The sequence below is a fragment of the Meriones unguiculatus genome, chromosome 2 (genome assembly GCF_030254825.1).
Source record: "Meriones unguiculatus strain TT.TT164.6M chromosome 2, Bangor_MerUng_6.1, whole genome shotgun sequence".
NCBI classification, from domain to species: domain Eukaryota; kingdom Metazoa; phylum Chordata; class Mammalia; order Rodentia; family Muridae; genus Meriones; species Meriones unguiculatus.
In genome coordinates this window covers 136,238,430-136,253,315 of record NC_083350.1, presented here as the reverse complement: position 1 = coordinate 136,253,315, position 14,886 = coordinate 136,238,430, and the positions used below count along the sequence as shown (strand labels likewise).

General features: G+C 46.2%; 1 protein-coding gene across 1 annotated transcript in view; it reads right to left on the bottom strand.

Annotated features, from left to right (window-relative positions):
* Positions 1–14,886, bottom strand: part of Nceh1 (neutral cholesterol ester hydrolase 1) — a 58,854-nt gene that overhangs the window by 5,327 nt on the left and 38,641 nt on the right. The window contains exons 3-4 of the mRNA XM_021653712.2: positions 13,674–13,743; positions 95–266 (exon numbers count right to left, since the gene is read on the bottom strand). Coding sequence (XP_021509387.1) covers positions 95–266; positions 13,674–13,743 — 242 coding nt within the window. The remainder of the gene's footprint in view (positions 1–94; positions 267–13,673; positions 13,744–14,886) is intronic.

Here is a 14,886-nt window from a genome sequence, read left to right as displayed (position 1 = left end):
CAGGCCAGCACCACGTGTGAAGAACGGGGGAGATAGCTGGGCGTGCTCACCCTACCCAACTACCACAAGCACCCTGCGGCACTGCTGCTGTTACCTGCTGTCCAAGGGCAGCAGCCAAATTCCCACCAGCACTGTCTCCGGAGATGCCGACTCTGCCAGGATCCACCTTGTACTTGTCTAAGACTTCTGGCTGCAGGAAGTATTTTGTGGCACGGATGACGTCATAAATCTGCTCGGGAAAGTAAACCTGTGGGACTAGCCTGTATCTGTGAAGACAAAATCCGTGCATTTTAGGATGTCACAACATCTTTGTGGCCGCAGGACATTTAGAAGAGAGAAAAATGCAAAAGCCAGAAACAGACAAGAGCTTAAAATAAATATAAAGCATGAGCCATTTATTTTCTTGTAAATGATTTAGTAATTTGGTACTAACAAAGTCTTTTTTAAAACTGAGCTGGCTCTCCTAGTTACATTCAGCTGTTAACTTGGCACAGTGTTATCTGAGGGAGTCTCAGCTGGGGCACTGACTCCACCAGCCTGGCCTGTGAGCTCCGTGTGTGGGGGGGGCATTTTCATGCTTATTAACGTGAGAGGGCCCAGGCCACTGTGGCCGGTGCCACCCTGGGCAAGTGTCCTGGGCTCTTGTGAAAGCAGGTTGTGCACCATCCAGAGGAAGCAATGAGCAGCGATGCTCTGTGGACTCTGCTTTGTGTCCTCCTCAGATCTCTACCCTGATTCCCCTTGATGTGGACTGGAGGCAGGATGTGAGCCAAATGAGCCTTTCCCTCCCCGACACTGCTTTCAGTCATATTTTCTCACAGCAACAGAAAAAGCAAACTAGGACACAAACCGTGGTGTCCCAGAGGAGGCTGCAGCAGGAGGATTTGCGAGATTGATTTGGGGGTGTCGGGGGGGCTCTGTGTGACCACAGAGGTTAGCAGTGTCCATCAGTGTGAACCAAGAAGGAAGTCTTGCTCAAGGCGACTCCGTGGCTGATTTGGTTCAAGCTTCAAGACTCTGATACTAGGCAGCTTATTTCATGCATGTGTAAGCACAGTACAGTTGGGGCTGGGGTGGGGGAGGGATAAGTTTCCTGGTGATGGCTAACTCAAACCCATGTGCCCAATAAAGCTTAAGGCATGAGCCCATCAAAAAACCTGTGACTTCTTCCATAAAGATGGGTTCTACAGATTGACCACATGTAACATGTTAAGGATCTGGGGTGGATCTGGTGACAGGCGGCACAGAGGTCACCGGGCTATTAATGACATCCATTCTCAGCCTTCCGGGAGAAAAACAGGTGTACATCTCTTTCTCTGAAGAGACAACCCTGTGTGTGTAACCTTCCTGCTTCCCCTAGTGCCTATCTGTGAGCCCAAGGACCTGTGTGCTCACTAAAGGCTGAGGCCAGCCTGGGCTACATGGCAGGATCCTATCTCAAAACCAGCTTTCAGATATCAGACTTTCCACCACCACCCTCGAAAGGCTCCACTGGGGGTGCTCCTTATATTAAGACATAGATGGCTCCGTAATGAATTTGGGGGGTTTATTTCTGAAAGTCTACGTACCACTCATGGCAGCTGTGGGTTAAACGCTAACTAGACAGCATGAGCTGATTAACTGGCCTCACATTAACCACAATTCATCTGATAAATACAATAAAGCTGTCTGCTAAAGAGCACCATGCCAGCAGCCATTAAATCCAAGGAATGCGGGTGCACACTGGAACACCGCTAAAATGCCTTTTTAACCAGAAAGGGAAAGCTGAGTTGGCACACAGCCTCGTGGAGACCCTCTGGGACATTCCGGGGCTTCCTCCTAAGTCATACTTTGCAACAGCAGAGGTCTCTCTGTCATCTGATTCTGTCAGAGCCCTGATCTTGACAAGAGCCACGCTCGAGATGCTTTCAGTTCAGTGTGCCTCCTCACAGTTTCTCAGTCTCCAGCCCCCTCCTGTGCTTCATTTTACTTATCCTTTGAGCCTTAACTGGGAAGGCTGACTGCAATTCCACTCGCTTCTGGGGCTGAGGTAGGCATTCAAGGGTTGCCTTGGCATGGGCTTTGTAATCTCAGCCACTTAAGAAGTTGAGGCAGAATCCAGAATTCAAAAGTCCTGCTGGATTACACAGTGAGTTCAAGTCCATCCTGGGATACTTAGTGGGGCATCGTCATAAAATGAAAGAAAAAAAAAATAAGGCCTGGGGACTCAGTTCAGTATACCATTCAATACTAGATCCACAGACGGGGAGCAGAGGTGGTTTACACTGTTTATTCCACTAGGTGGCGACATCTCTTAAGATTGTATTTATCCCTGATCTTCCCATGTAATTTCTGATATGAAAACACACACCTCAAGAGTCAAGACATGAAAATATCATTGTTCTTCCCCCTTATTCTACCACAGTCATAGTTATGGTTTTTTAGTGCTGTGATGAAACACCACGAGCCAAATGCAAGCTGGGGAGGAAAGGGTTTACTCAAGCAGGGCTGGAACCTAGAGGAAGGAAGGAGCTGATGCAAAGGCCTTGGATGGGTGCTGTTTACCTAGTTTGCTCTTCATGGCTTGCTCTACCTGTTTCTTATAGATCCCAGGACCACCAGCCCAGGGATGATGCCACCAAAAATGGGCGGGGCCCTCCCCCATCAATCACTAATTAAGAAAATGCCCTACAGCCAGATCTTTTCGAGGCATTTTCCCAATCAAGGTTCCCTCCTTTCAGACAACTTTAGTTTGTGTGTCCAGTTGATGCAAGCCCAGCCAGCACGGTCACTACCCGTGTATCACAATCAATAATTTCTAGCTGAGCGGGAGGTCAGTACACATTTGTACCAGGATACCCACACGCATGAAGCTGAGTTTTCAGGCGCTCTTCTACAAAACGCCAAAGAACCTTTGGGTTGAGTTAACTAAGATCTGAGAAAACTGGTAACCTACTGACTAATCATGTCAGTTAATAACTTGCTGAGCCAACATGGCAAACAATCCTGAAAACAAACAGAGCATCATGCTAACATCTACGGTGCCACTGAAGATCCAGTCTAGTCCAGCCTGGTGGTGCCGCCTTTTGTTTAAAGACAAAGGCTAATAACTGTATAGCTCTGACTGGCTCGGAACTCACAGAGATCACCGCCTATCTCTGCCTCCTAAGCACTGCGATCGAAAGTGTGCACCGCCATGCCCCACATGTTTGCTGAAGATAAAATATCCATCAGTTTTACTCAGTAAGAAAAGCTACTACAGCCGGCGACGGTGGTGCACATCGTTAATCCCAGCACTCTCGGATGCAGAGGCAGGCGGGTTAGCCTGTGCAAAGCGAGTTCAGGACAGCCAAAGCTACAGAGAAAAACCCTACTTTGAAAAAACAAAAAGAAAAAAGAAAAAAAAAGATACTACTTTTGTAGAGCAGAGAATGAATACACTCTGCAGTACTTCAGTCACTTCAATGTGGTAAGATTTACCTGAGACATCCAACAAAGTCTGGATGTATCCACAGACACAGACAACTTACAGAGTCAGGAGGAAACTTACGGATGATGCCTCATCTAAAGAAAGTAAATGGCTTGGTCTAGCGGCACAGGCCAATAATGCCTCCTACTTGGGACTGGAGTAAGTCAACAGTAAGTTCAAAGCCAACCTGAGTAATTGCCTGTCTCAAAATAAAAAGCAGAGCAAAAGCCTGGATGGAGAGTTCAGTGGTACAGGGCTTGCCTAGTATATATGATGCCCAAGGGAGGAAGGGCAGAATGGATGCAGAGAGGGTACCTACTGTCTGCTGCTCAAGCTCCAAGTTATGTCCCTGGAAAGTACTGAAAAGCATGTGCCAGCATACCCAACTCAGAGCTAGAATCTTGTGTGTGTATGTGTGTGTGTGTTCCTGAGTATATAGTTTGTGCTTGTGTGGGTGGGTGCATATACCAAAAGAGGATGTGGGATACACTGCAGAAATTGAATCTTAGATAAAACAACTTTAAAACCCATGCCTACCTCCCTTTCTAAAATAAATCTGCAGTCTTCAAAAGCCTCAACACTGAAGGTTCACAGTACCTCATTTGAGCAGTTAAAGCCTCAAACTAGGTTTTTGGTATCTCAGAATCTATCTCATGATTTTGGTGGGTTAGCAATGTTCCTGATACATTAACAACACCCTTTTCTTAATGTCAGGAGAGGTGGCCATACACCTGTGATCCTGGCAGGAGGATCAGAAATTCAAGGCCAGCCTCAGCTATTGAGTGAGCTTGAGGCCAACCTGAGCGGCATGTCGTAAACAAAAACCTTACTCAACATAAGACATATTCTCTTCCTCACTAGATGTGGTAATCTACACACATGTAACTCCAGCACTGCACCGCGCTCATCTGCACACACATTTAACTCCAGCACTGTGCTCATCTGCACACACATTTAACTCCAGCACTGTGCTCATCTGCACACACATTTAACTCCAGCACTGTGCTCATCTGCACACACATTTAACTCCAGCACTGTGCTCATCTGCACACACATTTAACTCCTGCACTGTGCTCATCTTTACATACATGTAATTCCAGCACTGAGGAGGCTGGGAAGGAAGGATGCTGCAAGTTCAAGACTAGCTGAGATTCATCAAAAATACAGGCCCAGTCAGAGCTATAAATGTAGACAGTGTCCAAAACAAACAAACAAACAAACAAACATGATCAATATCACACACACACACACACACACACACACACACACACACACACACCCCTTCTAAATTCTGCCTGCTGGCAGTTTTCAAAAACACTGAGGTGTGAGCCCTGCCCTCAAATATTCCAATTCCAGTACCGTAGGGTGAATTCCTGCATCTATTTTAGAAGAAAAATCCCCAAGGAATCCCAGAGCTGCACCAGGTTGGACATGTTGAAAACACATCGCACACGCTCCTTTCTCTCTCTCTCCCTATCCCTACCAGGCCACTTCCGGTTGCTATCCCTCCTCATCCCCTGGATTTCCTCATCAAAAGTTCCCTACCTTTCATTTTAAATAAAATTAATTTAAATTGAATTTTAATTGAAATTTATTTCTTTCAGTAACTTTCTGAGTCCCTCTCCTTCCTAGCAGCCAAGGTCTCTCATAATACACCTCAACTCGGACATCTCAAATGTCTTGAGAAAAGAAAGGTTCAGAATGGTTCATCAAAGAGTTCTACTGGGCATTGGACCTGTGGGCTAATGCTTCGTTTGTTTTGCTGAGGCAATGTCTCCTGTAGCCCAAACCAGCCTCAAACCACAAAGCTGAGGATGACCCTGACCATCTGATCCCCCTGCCCCCACCTCCTGCGTGCCAGAATTACAGACACGGGTCAAGTCCTGCTCGCATGAAAACCAGAATTTTATGCAATGCAAGCATTCCACCGCCAGCTTCCAACAGTTACTTTAATATTTATGACAGTGACTGGGGAGAGGAGGCGGTGCAGAGAGACTGATAATCCGGACTATCACTGTCCAACAAGGCCAGAACAAGCATTGCCTGTCCCTCAGAAATGACATCACCTGCAAGCCATGCTGCCTGCAGGAGGACAATGTTTGCATCAGGTTGTGCCAGGTGGGTGAAAGGTTGAGTGAGTCAAGAGTGAAATCATCTTCCTGCTCGATTCAGAGCAACAGAGAGAAGGCTCGCAGCCTTTCCAGCTACTTCTGTCTCAGTTTTTTTGTTTTTTTGTTTTGTTTTTTTCCTCTCCAAAGAAAACTTCAACAAATTCATTGTGGGAACCTTAAAAGGTTCCAAGTTTGGAGAACCTATATCTTCAGTAGGGGCGTATCTCAAATAAATTAATAGTTATATCACACTCTGTATTGGATACAGATAACCCCAGAGGTGTGAGCTATGTATTCCTTTAACAGAGTTCTTCTCATTAAAAGAACATAGAGTGGGGCCTGGGGATGGAGATTGGTTTGCCCACTGTGCAGGAGGCCTTGGGTTCCATCCCTAGTGCACATAAAACCAGGCATGGTGACACAAGCCTATAAACCCAGCCCCCCAAGAAGCACAGGCAGGAAGGTCAGAAGTATAGGGTCGTCCTTAACTATATAGCAAGTTCAAAGCCAGCTTTGATTACATGAGAGCCTGTTTAAAAAAAAAAAAAAAAAAAAAGAGGAGCAAGCAGGAGGGAGGAAAAAGGGAGGAAGGGTAGGTCAGATAGCAGGACTGGGAATCAACAGCTCTTTGTCTTCTTTTGGAAGTGCAGTTTGGGTATGGACATTTGCGACCAGTCTCCCTTGCCCTTTCTGCTTTCTTTTTCTTTAATTTAAATTTATTTTTTATAATGTATTTACTTTATATCCTGAATGTAGCTCCCTCCCTTGTCTCCTTCCAGTCCCACTCCCTCTCTCTTCCCGCTCCCCCTCCCCTATGTCTCAGAAAGGGGGAGCCCTCCTCCCCTACCATCTGACCCCAGCCTATTAAGTCTTATCAGGACTGCCTGCATCCTCTTCCTCTGTGGCCTGACAAGGGGGAAGTGATCAAAGAACAGGCAACAGAATCCATGTCAGAGGCAGCCCCTGCTCCCCTTTCTAAGGAAACCCACATGCAGACTCAGCTGCCTATGGGCTACATCTGAGCAGGGGATCTAGGTCCTCTCCCTGCATGGTCCTGGGTTGGTGTATAAGTCTCTGCAAGACCCCATCAATAAAAGCCGCTTCTGCTTTCAACGTGGGCCTACTGGGAATAAGAAGAATTGACACCACTTTGACCACCAACACTTCACCAAAGGAGCATGGAAATTAGAGCAAAGGCTTGACTGACTGGGTAAGAATAATACTCAATAAGCCACGTGTGGTGGCTCCTAACTGCAACCCCAGCACTTCAGTGGCCGAGACAAGACTGTAGTGAATATGAGGCCAGCCTGGTCTGTGTGGTAAGGTACAGGCTAACCTTGGCTACAGGATGTGATCCTGTCTCAACAAGGTCGGGGAAGGCAGAGAGCTCAGTGGGTAAAGCACCTGCCTTGAGTACACAAGGAGGGCCTGGTTTTGATCCCCAGAACCCGCAAAACAAGCTAGCCGTGGCAGTATGTGCTTCAAATCCAAGTGGAGGAAAGGTGGGGACTGTCAGAGTCTTTGGGCTTCCTGGCCAGCCAGCCTACTCTGCTTCGTGAGTTTTAGGCCAGTGTCAGAACCAGTCTCAGGGGGAGAAAGTGGAGAACTCCTGAGAAAGGACTCCTGTGGTTGTCCTTTGACCTCTACACATGCGCACATGCGTTCACAAGCATACAAACACACACGGGCAGGGATTCAAAAGATTAGACAGATATTGGAGGCTCCACCAACTTCTCAGAGGTTGAGCGCCAGAGCCCAGGCCTGAAGTTTTTCGAAACAACGTGAATTTCCCAGTGTGCTGGGTCCCGGCTAAAGACTTCGGGGGCTCATGGCAGCTCAGTGGCAGAACACTTGCCTGGAGTGCATCAGGTCCTAAGTTTGGTCCCCAAGGCTGTGAGAAGGAAGTGCCTTCCTGAGACGTATCTGTGAAGCCTGAGCAGCCCCAGCTCCAGGTGCTTATCTCAGCTGCCTCCCCCAGTGCAGAGGCAAAGCTCTCCCTGAACCCCAGCCAAGATACTCTGCCAGCCTAGACAACCCAGGGAACCATGGGATTCCACCTTCCTCTCTTGGTGGAATCTTAGTTACAGAGGGGGATCCAGAAGACCCAGCGTGAACAACGGGACCAGACTGACTGCGAATGCAACCCAGCTGTGTGCACACGTGTCTCCTGGTACAAGCACCCGTGTGACTATATATATGTAGTGGACAGAGGTCAACCATGGCTAGCATACTTCAGTGCCGCTTTGCTTTGGAGACAGTCTCTCGTTGCCGGGAACTCACCGTGTAGACTAGGACGGCAGGCAAGTGAGCCCTGGGGATCTCGTTTTCTCCACCCCCCTTGTACTGGGATTAAACAATTGTCCTTTTCTCCTGTTTAAATTAGTTCTGGGGCAGGCACTTAGGCCTCCATTCTTGCACAGTGAATACTTTATCTCTCTGAACCAATCCCTCCCACCTGAAACACTAAAGCACCGAATGTTTTAAGAGAAAGGCCTGGGCTTTTCTTTCCCCAGTGGGTTTTTATTTAAGGAGCAATCAGAGACAACATAAATTAAAGAAGAACATTTGAAAGGAGTGATTTGCTGTTTAGCGTTAGCAAAGAAATCAAACAGTACTTTTTTGGAAGCAGCCACAGGATCTTCTTTCTGTGGAATTAGATTTTGTGATGATGATTAATGCTGGCTGGGCAGACATGGCTGAATAGGCATGGGTTAGCTCATCTTCTAAGTTTGTGCTGTTCTGTGCAGAGAGGTTTGAGTTGGGCTGCTCTTCCCAGCTTTTTGCTGCTTTGTGTGTGTGCGTGTGTATGTGCACGTGCGTGCATGCGTGCGTGAGGGGTTGGAACTCAGGGCCTCACACATTTGACGAGAGCAGCCTGCTTCTGCGTCGCCTCCCCATGGCTCCACTTACCACTCGAGGGAGGAAGAGCAAAGACTTAGGGTGCAGTCTCTGTGTGCTTTTCAGGTTACACCTAAAGCCACTGACGCAGACGGGCACTGCACGGCGTCCCAGAGAGGCACGGTGGCTTTGGAAGCTTCTAGCTCAAAAAAGCAAAGCCCTGAAGTCTCCAGTGCTTATACCTCGATGATCAAAGCCCACCACACCAGCGTCTTGTGTGACCATCAGCAACAGGAGCCTCCAGCTCTGCAAAACTTCAAGCTCTCACCTGACATTTGGCAAAATGTAATGTGGTTTGAGGCACGTAAAACGGTGTACAAATGCAGAAAAAAAATTTTTTTAGTTAAAAGCAAAAACTTGAACATTCTTGACAACGAAAAGGGGTACATGATAAACCCCCTGGAAATGTAATGTTACCCAGCATTCTGTGTGTACTGACAACCAAGATTAGCAAGCCCTATTACTGTGATACTCACCTTGGTTGAGACAGCCACTGTTGAACCACCCAAACCACAGCCTCTGAGCCACTCTAATAAATAATCATTGCATACACGTTCATACGTACATACGTACACACACACATATCCACTCTACTGATCTGTTCCTTTAGACAACCCCAACTAACAAATAATCTCACACTGGATCTCTGAAAGAAACACATGAATCTTTCTTCTCCCTTACATCTTACGGTCCTAGTATTATGTTTTACCAGACAAAGCAGAGGTTAAATGGCAGAGTGTTGGAAATACCCCACTTTATGAATATCAAACATGATGGTCCTAGGCTATATAAAAAAGAATACAACCATGTGAATTAGATATAAGATACCTTTCATTTACCAGATACATATTGTATAACTGATATGTGATAATTACAAAGTGCCATAGAAGGCACTTAGTATTAGGCCCTGGCTTTACTGACTTTTTTTTTTTTTAAACTAAAGGCCTGTATGTATGTCAGCTGCTAAGTCTGTCCCCTGACCCCTGCAGACAGCACAGGCAATGCCTACGTAGGAAATCCAACTCTTGGTGCTTATATCCCATGAGGTAATTGCATTTCCAGGCTGCTCAGCCCTTGCCTACCAGCTCCCACAGATATAATCTTTACCAAAGTCCAATCCTCATGAAGCAAAGACACGACACCACTCCCTGCCCTCAGGGGACCCTGCTGCAGACAGTCTCTCTGCCAAGAGAAGGAGAGGCTCTGGCAGAAGCCAGCTTCTACCGAGTTCCGGGACTCACAGGATCCTCTGCCCTCATTCCTATTTTCCTAGGTGGGATCATCTCTTTCTTTCCAAAGGCTCTTTTATCTCATCGCTCTAGACTCTAGAACCATGATGCTCTGTCTACTTAGGTCCCAGTTTTTCCTTAAGGAGCTCTGTTCTGACATCACTCTTTTTTTAAAAAGTTGTTTGCTTTGTCCTTTTGCTTCTTGAAGACAGGATCTTATGCAGCCCAGGCTGATCTCAAAGTCGCTATATCGAAAGAATCCTCCCACTTCTCTGGCTCCAGTGCTGGGATCACACCACCATGCATTTCTGGGGACCAAAGCCAGGGCTGCGTGCATGCTAAGCAAGTATCTCCAGCCCCAAATATCACTTTTTTTAAAGGTGCCTTTTCTGATCCTTCAAACAATACACAGTCTTGCCCACAGATGCCTGTCACTGCTCACCAACTGCTTCATCACACTGTAACTACTAGATCAAAGTTTTTAGACTGTAAAGCCTGCTGTATCACCAGGCCTTAACACTCTGGCACAGGAGAGAAATTAAGTCAGTATTCACAGAATAGAAGGACAAGGAAAGAACTGAGCCAGTTAGAACTATGCTCCCAAGTTAGACGTCTGGATGTTCTCTTCAGGTACGACACAATGGTCACATGATACTGGCTATCCTTCAGCTAAAATACGGGATAAAAGACTTTCTGAGGCTACCCTGGACCGTAACCTTCTCATCTCATTATTTCTGTCCATAATAAATGTGTTCTGAATTCCAGGTGTGCACTGAAAATTTTGTTAGTTGACCCTTTGTCATTTTACTGTAGCAGTATTCATGCAGACCTGCTCAGTATTTTATTTTAATGAAACACTGCTTCAGGGTTTCACTGTGACAGGAGGTTGACATCTATAAATATATTTGATTCATTCTATAGTCATAACTCCCCTGCGCCATATGTAACCCATGGACTGGCCCCAGGTTGGACAGGCTTACTAGAACAGCAGAAGCCCTTTTATCCCAACTATATAAACTGATCTCTAGGCAGTTCCTTATCCCAAGTCAGCATGAATCTACTTAGTGTTTACCACACAGCCTTACATAAGGTGCTGGGAACCCATGTAAAGGGCCCTGGTTTTCTGTTCCCAGGAAGGACTGTTACCCCCATGTGGCTTATGAGTCTCAGTGAGCTGCCTGAAGGTGTCCCTGCAGTGAATGAACCTCTGGATGCCTATCATACAGAGAGAGCACAATGGGGAGTTAAGAAGAAAATAACTGCTTCTGCGTCTTAGCATTTGCTAAAAGGCTTGAAGACATCTCATCCATCTGACCATGTTCTTTGTTGAGCCCAGACTCCGAAGTAACGCCTGTGTCACTGGACTCAAGAGAAAGAGGGCATGTTGCAAGAGCTCAGCGAGTGTTGCCTACTGTTGAGACTGAAGTTCCAGGGTCTTCAAGAAAACAAGATCCTGCAGTGAACAAGAGCCTCTCGGTACCCAGTGAGGCCAGCCTGACTTCCTTCCTTCTCGAGGCCTTTGAGTTACTATAGCTAGCAGAAACCACTGAAGGGTCTATGAAGCTTCTTCAACACCACACTCTGGGTCCTTGCTCTAGGGCTGGGCCCCTTCAGTGTCCTTCTGTCCCCTGGCCAGTGGACCAGGCCTACAGACACAGTTGTTTCTTGGATTATTCCTGCGTTGCTGAACTTCATTTACCATGGGTCCTCATGGATCCAAAAAGCCTGACTGCATAGCCTAGGAGCTACGCAGAACAACTGTAGCTAAATCTGCTGAGGTGGCAGCCTCCTCAGCCACACTGCGTGACCCACCCCAGGCTTCTGTTTGTATGGTGGGGTTGCCTGCTGCCTCAGTACAGCAGCTCTTCACACAGACTCCAGCAGGAGGATTCTCTTAGACCTCATGTCTGCAGGAGTGTGAGAGGAAGGTAAATGATGAATGGGAAGAAAGCGGGGGGAAGGGAGAACTGGATGGGCCTGGGTCTTATCAGCAGACAGTGAAGGCACTGTCTGGCCACTTGGCATTATCAGCTTCCTCCAATCCTGTCTTGATCATCAGTAAGGTATGGGGTCCTCTACAACGTCTAACCTGGAGTCAGTCCTGCACCCACGTACTTAGCCATTTGACCTCACATAGATGATTCACTTCTGTGAAGGAAATAGTCAAATACCTATCATGTGGGGGGGAGGGGGAAGGAAGGGAGGGAAGTTAACAATCCATGTGTGCTGGTTCATGCTCCGGTGTGTGAGGAGGCCAGAGGTTAACACTGGGTGTTCTCTCTATTGTTCGATACTTATTATTTTATTTTACTTTACTTTATGCACATTGGTGTTTTGACTCCATGCATGTCTGTGTGAGGGTGTGTCAGATCCCCTGAAACAGGAGTTACAGACAGTTGTGAGCTGCCATGTGGGTGCTGGGAACTGAACCTGGGTCCCACTCTGGAAGGGCAGGCAGTGCTCAGCCATCTCTCCAGCCTATTGCTACTTATTTTTTAAGACAAGGTCTCTCAGTGAACCTGGGGCTCAGCAACTCGGCTAGACTGGATTACCAGCAAGGCTCTGGAATCCCCTAGTCTCCTTCTCAGCACTGCAATTATAGCATGCACAACCACGGGTGGTCTTTTTTTACATATGTGTATGTGGGGAGGAGGCCTCCACACCCTTGGTTTGTTTTTTAATTTTGTTTTGAAACAAAGGACCTTACTCGGATCTAGAAATTATTACACAGCCCAGACTGGCCTTGAACTTGTAGCAACTCTCCTGTCTTTAGCCAAATGCCAGGGTTACAGACATAAACCACCATGCCTGGGTGATTTACATGAGAATTCAGAAACCTAGACTCACACAGCTAACGACCGAGACGTTTCTGATCACAACTGATTCAAGCAATGGACAAAAGTCCCAAACATCCCCACATGCTTTAATTCCTACTGCAAACATGGATGGCCCGCCAAACGTGGAGGATGGCTTTAGAGATATAATAAAACATAGAAAAGTGGCTGGACTTTTCCATGGAGCTAACAAGAAAGGCCTTCATAACGGGAAATCTGAAGGAAGATAGAAGTGAGAGATAAGGGACTGAAAGCCCAGGGACAGTGCTGGCATGAGACAGAGAGGAGCTGTGTCATCACCACAGCAACAACCATCAAACTATTCAGACACTTCAGAGTCGCTCAAGAAACAGCTTAGAGGAGAGCCAGCAGAGACAGGCCTAGCACAAAGTTTTCTGACAGTTATGTGTCGCTGAGCACAGTGCTAGCTATCTCCAGGAGTCGCAGAAACTTATTCAGTAGCTTTCAGCCCCACTGAATTTAGAGCATTTAGCTCATAAGATTAACACTCTTGAGGAAGATGAGCTTTTGGGACGAAATCTGTCTTGCTAGAGATACTGTCAAAATTATTTACAGAAAATAGCACTGGCTGCAAACAAGATTCTCTTTAAAATCCCACCTGTTTTTGGTTTTAAAATGTTACTATCAAAGTTAAAGTAAAACTGCATTAAAAAGGCACCTGGGACTCCAGCTCAGGGGTAGGCCCTTTCTGAGCGTGTATGAGATGCTGGGTTGAGTCTCTGGCATTGCAGACAAACAGCAAATGCATAAACATTTAAGATAAAGTAAGTAATAACAGTTCAAAAATATTAAGTAAACAGACAAGGTGACACATACCTGTAATCCCAACATTTTACATTATATTTTATTTTTATTACAAAGTTACTAGACTCTTACTTAGAATTTCTTCCTAATAAAAATTAAGAAGAGGCTGGAAAGATGGCTCAGTGGTTAAGTGCACTTGCCGCTCTCTCAAAGGACCAGAGTTTTATACTAAGCACCCACATTAGGCAGTCCACAAACACCTGAAACTCCAGCTCCAGGGATCTGACACACTATTCTGGCATGTGCACATACCCACACACAGCACGGACACAAACACATAAATACAAAATAAAAATCTTAACGCTCGTGACCATTGGTAACTACTCACTCGATTGAAACAATGACGGCGTTCAGCTCCTCGGCCATTACTGTGCACAGCTGGTCGTAGTAGCTGATTTCTAAGAGACAAGAATGCATCACTACAAAAGTGGCCATTTAGGTTGTCCACTCTTACACACTTCTGAGTCTAGATTGTTTTTAGACTAATGTAATAATAGCAACAAACACTGAAAAAATGCTTGTGAGCCAGGAGTGGTAGCACCTGCTTCTAATCTCAGTACCGGACAGGTAGAGGCAGGAGGGCTGGAGTTTAAGGCTAACATGGACATCATTCTAGGATACGTGAGCGTGTCAAAAACCAAAAGAGAGGAAGGGGTTAGGGGAAGGGAAAGGAAGAAAGAAGGGAAGGAGGGAAGAAGGAGCAAAGAAGGGACAGAGGGAGGAAGAGAGGCAGGAAGGCTTAGAAAGAGAGGGAAAGAAAGAATGAAAAGTGATCAAGTAGACACACTCAAGTCTATTTTATAATAAAATGTAATTACTGTGACTAACAGGAAATCAGTATTGGGTTACTTTTGAATGTTTTTAACTTCATAATGGGCTATATGAAATACATCAAATTAATTCTGATTTTAAAGCTCTTCAAATACACCCTATCAAAACAAATCACAGCAAATTAGCAGTTTTCTCCTTAGAATTATAAGATTTTTATACTTTTAACATCCTCATTTGCTGTGATTCAGGAAAATCAGCAACGTGAAGAATTCAGCAGTTTCTTGAAGCCAACAGAAAAGAAACAGAATTTCAGGAAGTTTTAGCATTTCCTAGAGAGGGGACTCAAATCTGGTTTATGGAGCGCTGCGGATCAAACTGAGAGCTTCAAATCGAGGAGGCTGTGCACACTGGACAACACTGCCATCTAAGCTACATTCCCAGCTCAGAAAAATATTTTCAAAGCAATATGCCAGGGCTAAGAAGCAAATCAGCAAGGGCTGGGGCTGCCGCCCAGCGGTAGAGCCGTTGGTCTTACATGCATGGCGTAATACTTTCAACCTCCAGTGCTGCAAACAGGAAAAAATGAAGGACAGGGGGAAAAAAAGGAAGGAAGGAGAAAGGGAAGGGCCCAATACGCAAAACCTTTCCAGACCAAAATCGTATAAACGAAAGCGGCACTGCTACCGTGGTTAGGATGACGGTAGAGACCAGGATGGTCCCGGAGAACACAGCCCAAGCTTCCCATTCTTAAACAGTGCTTACACCCCCTC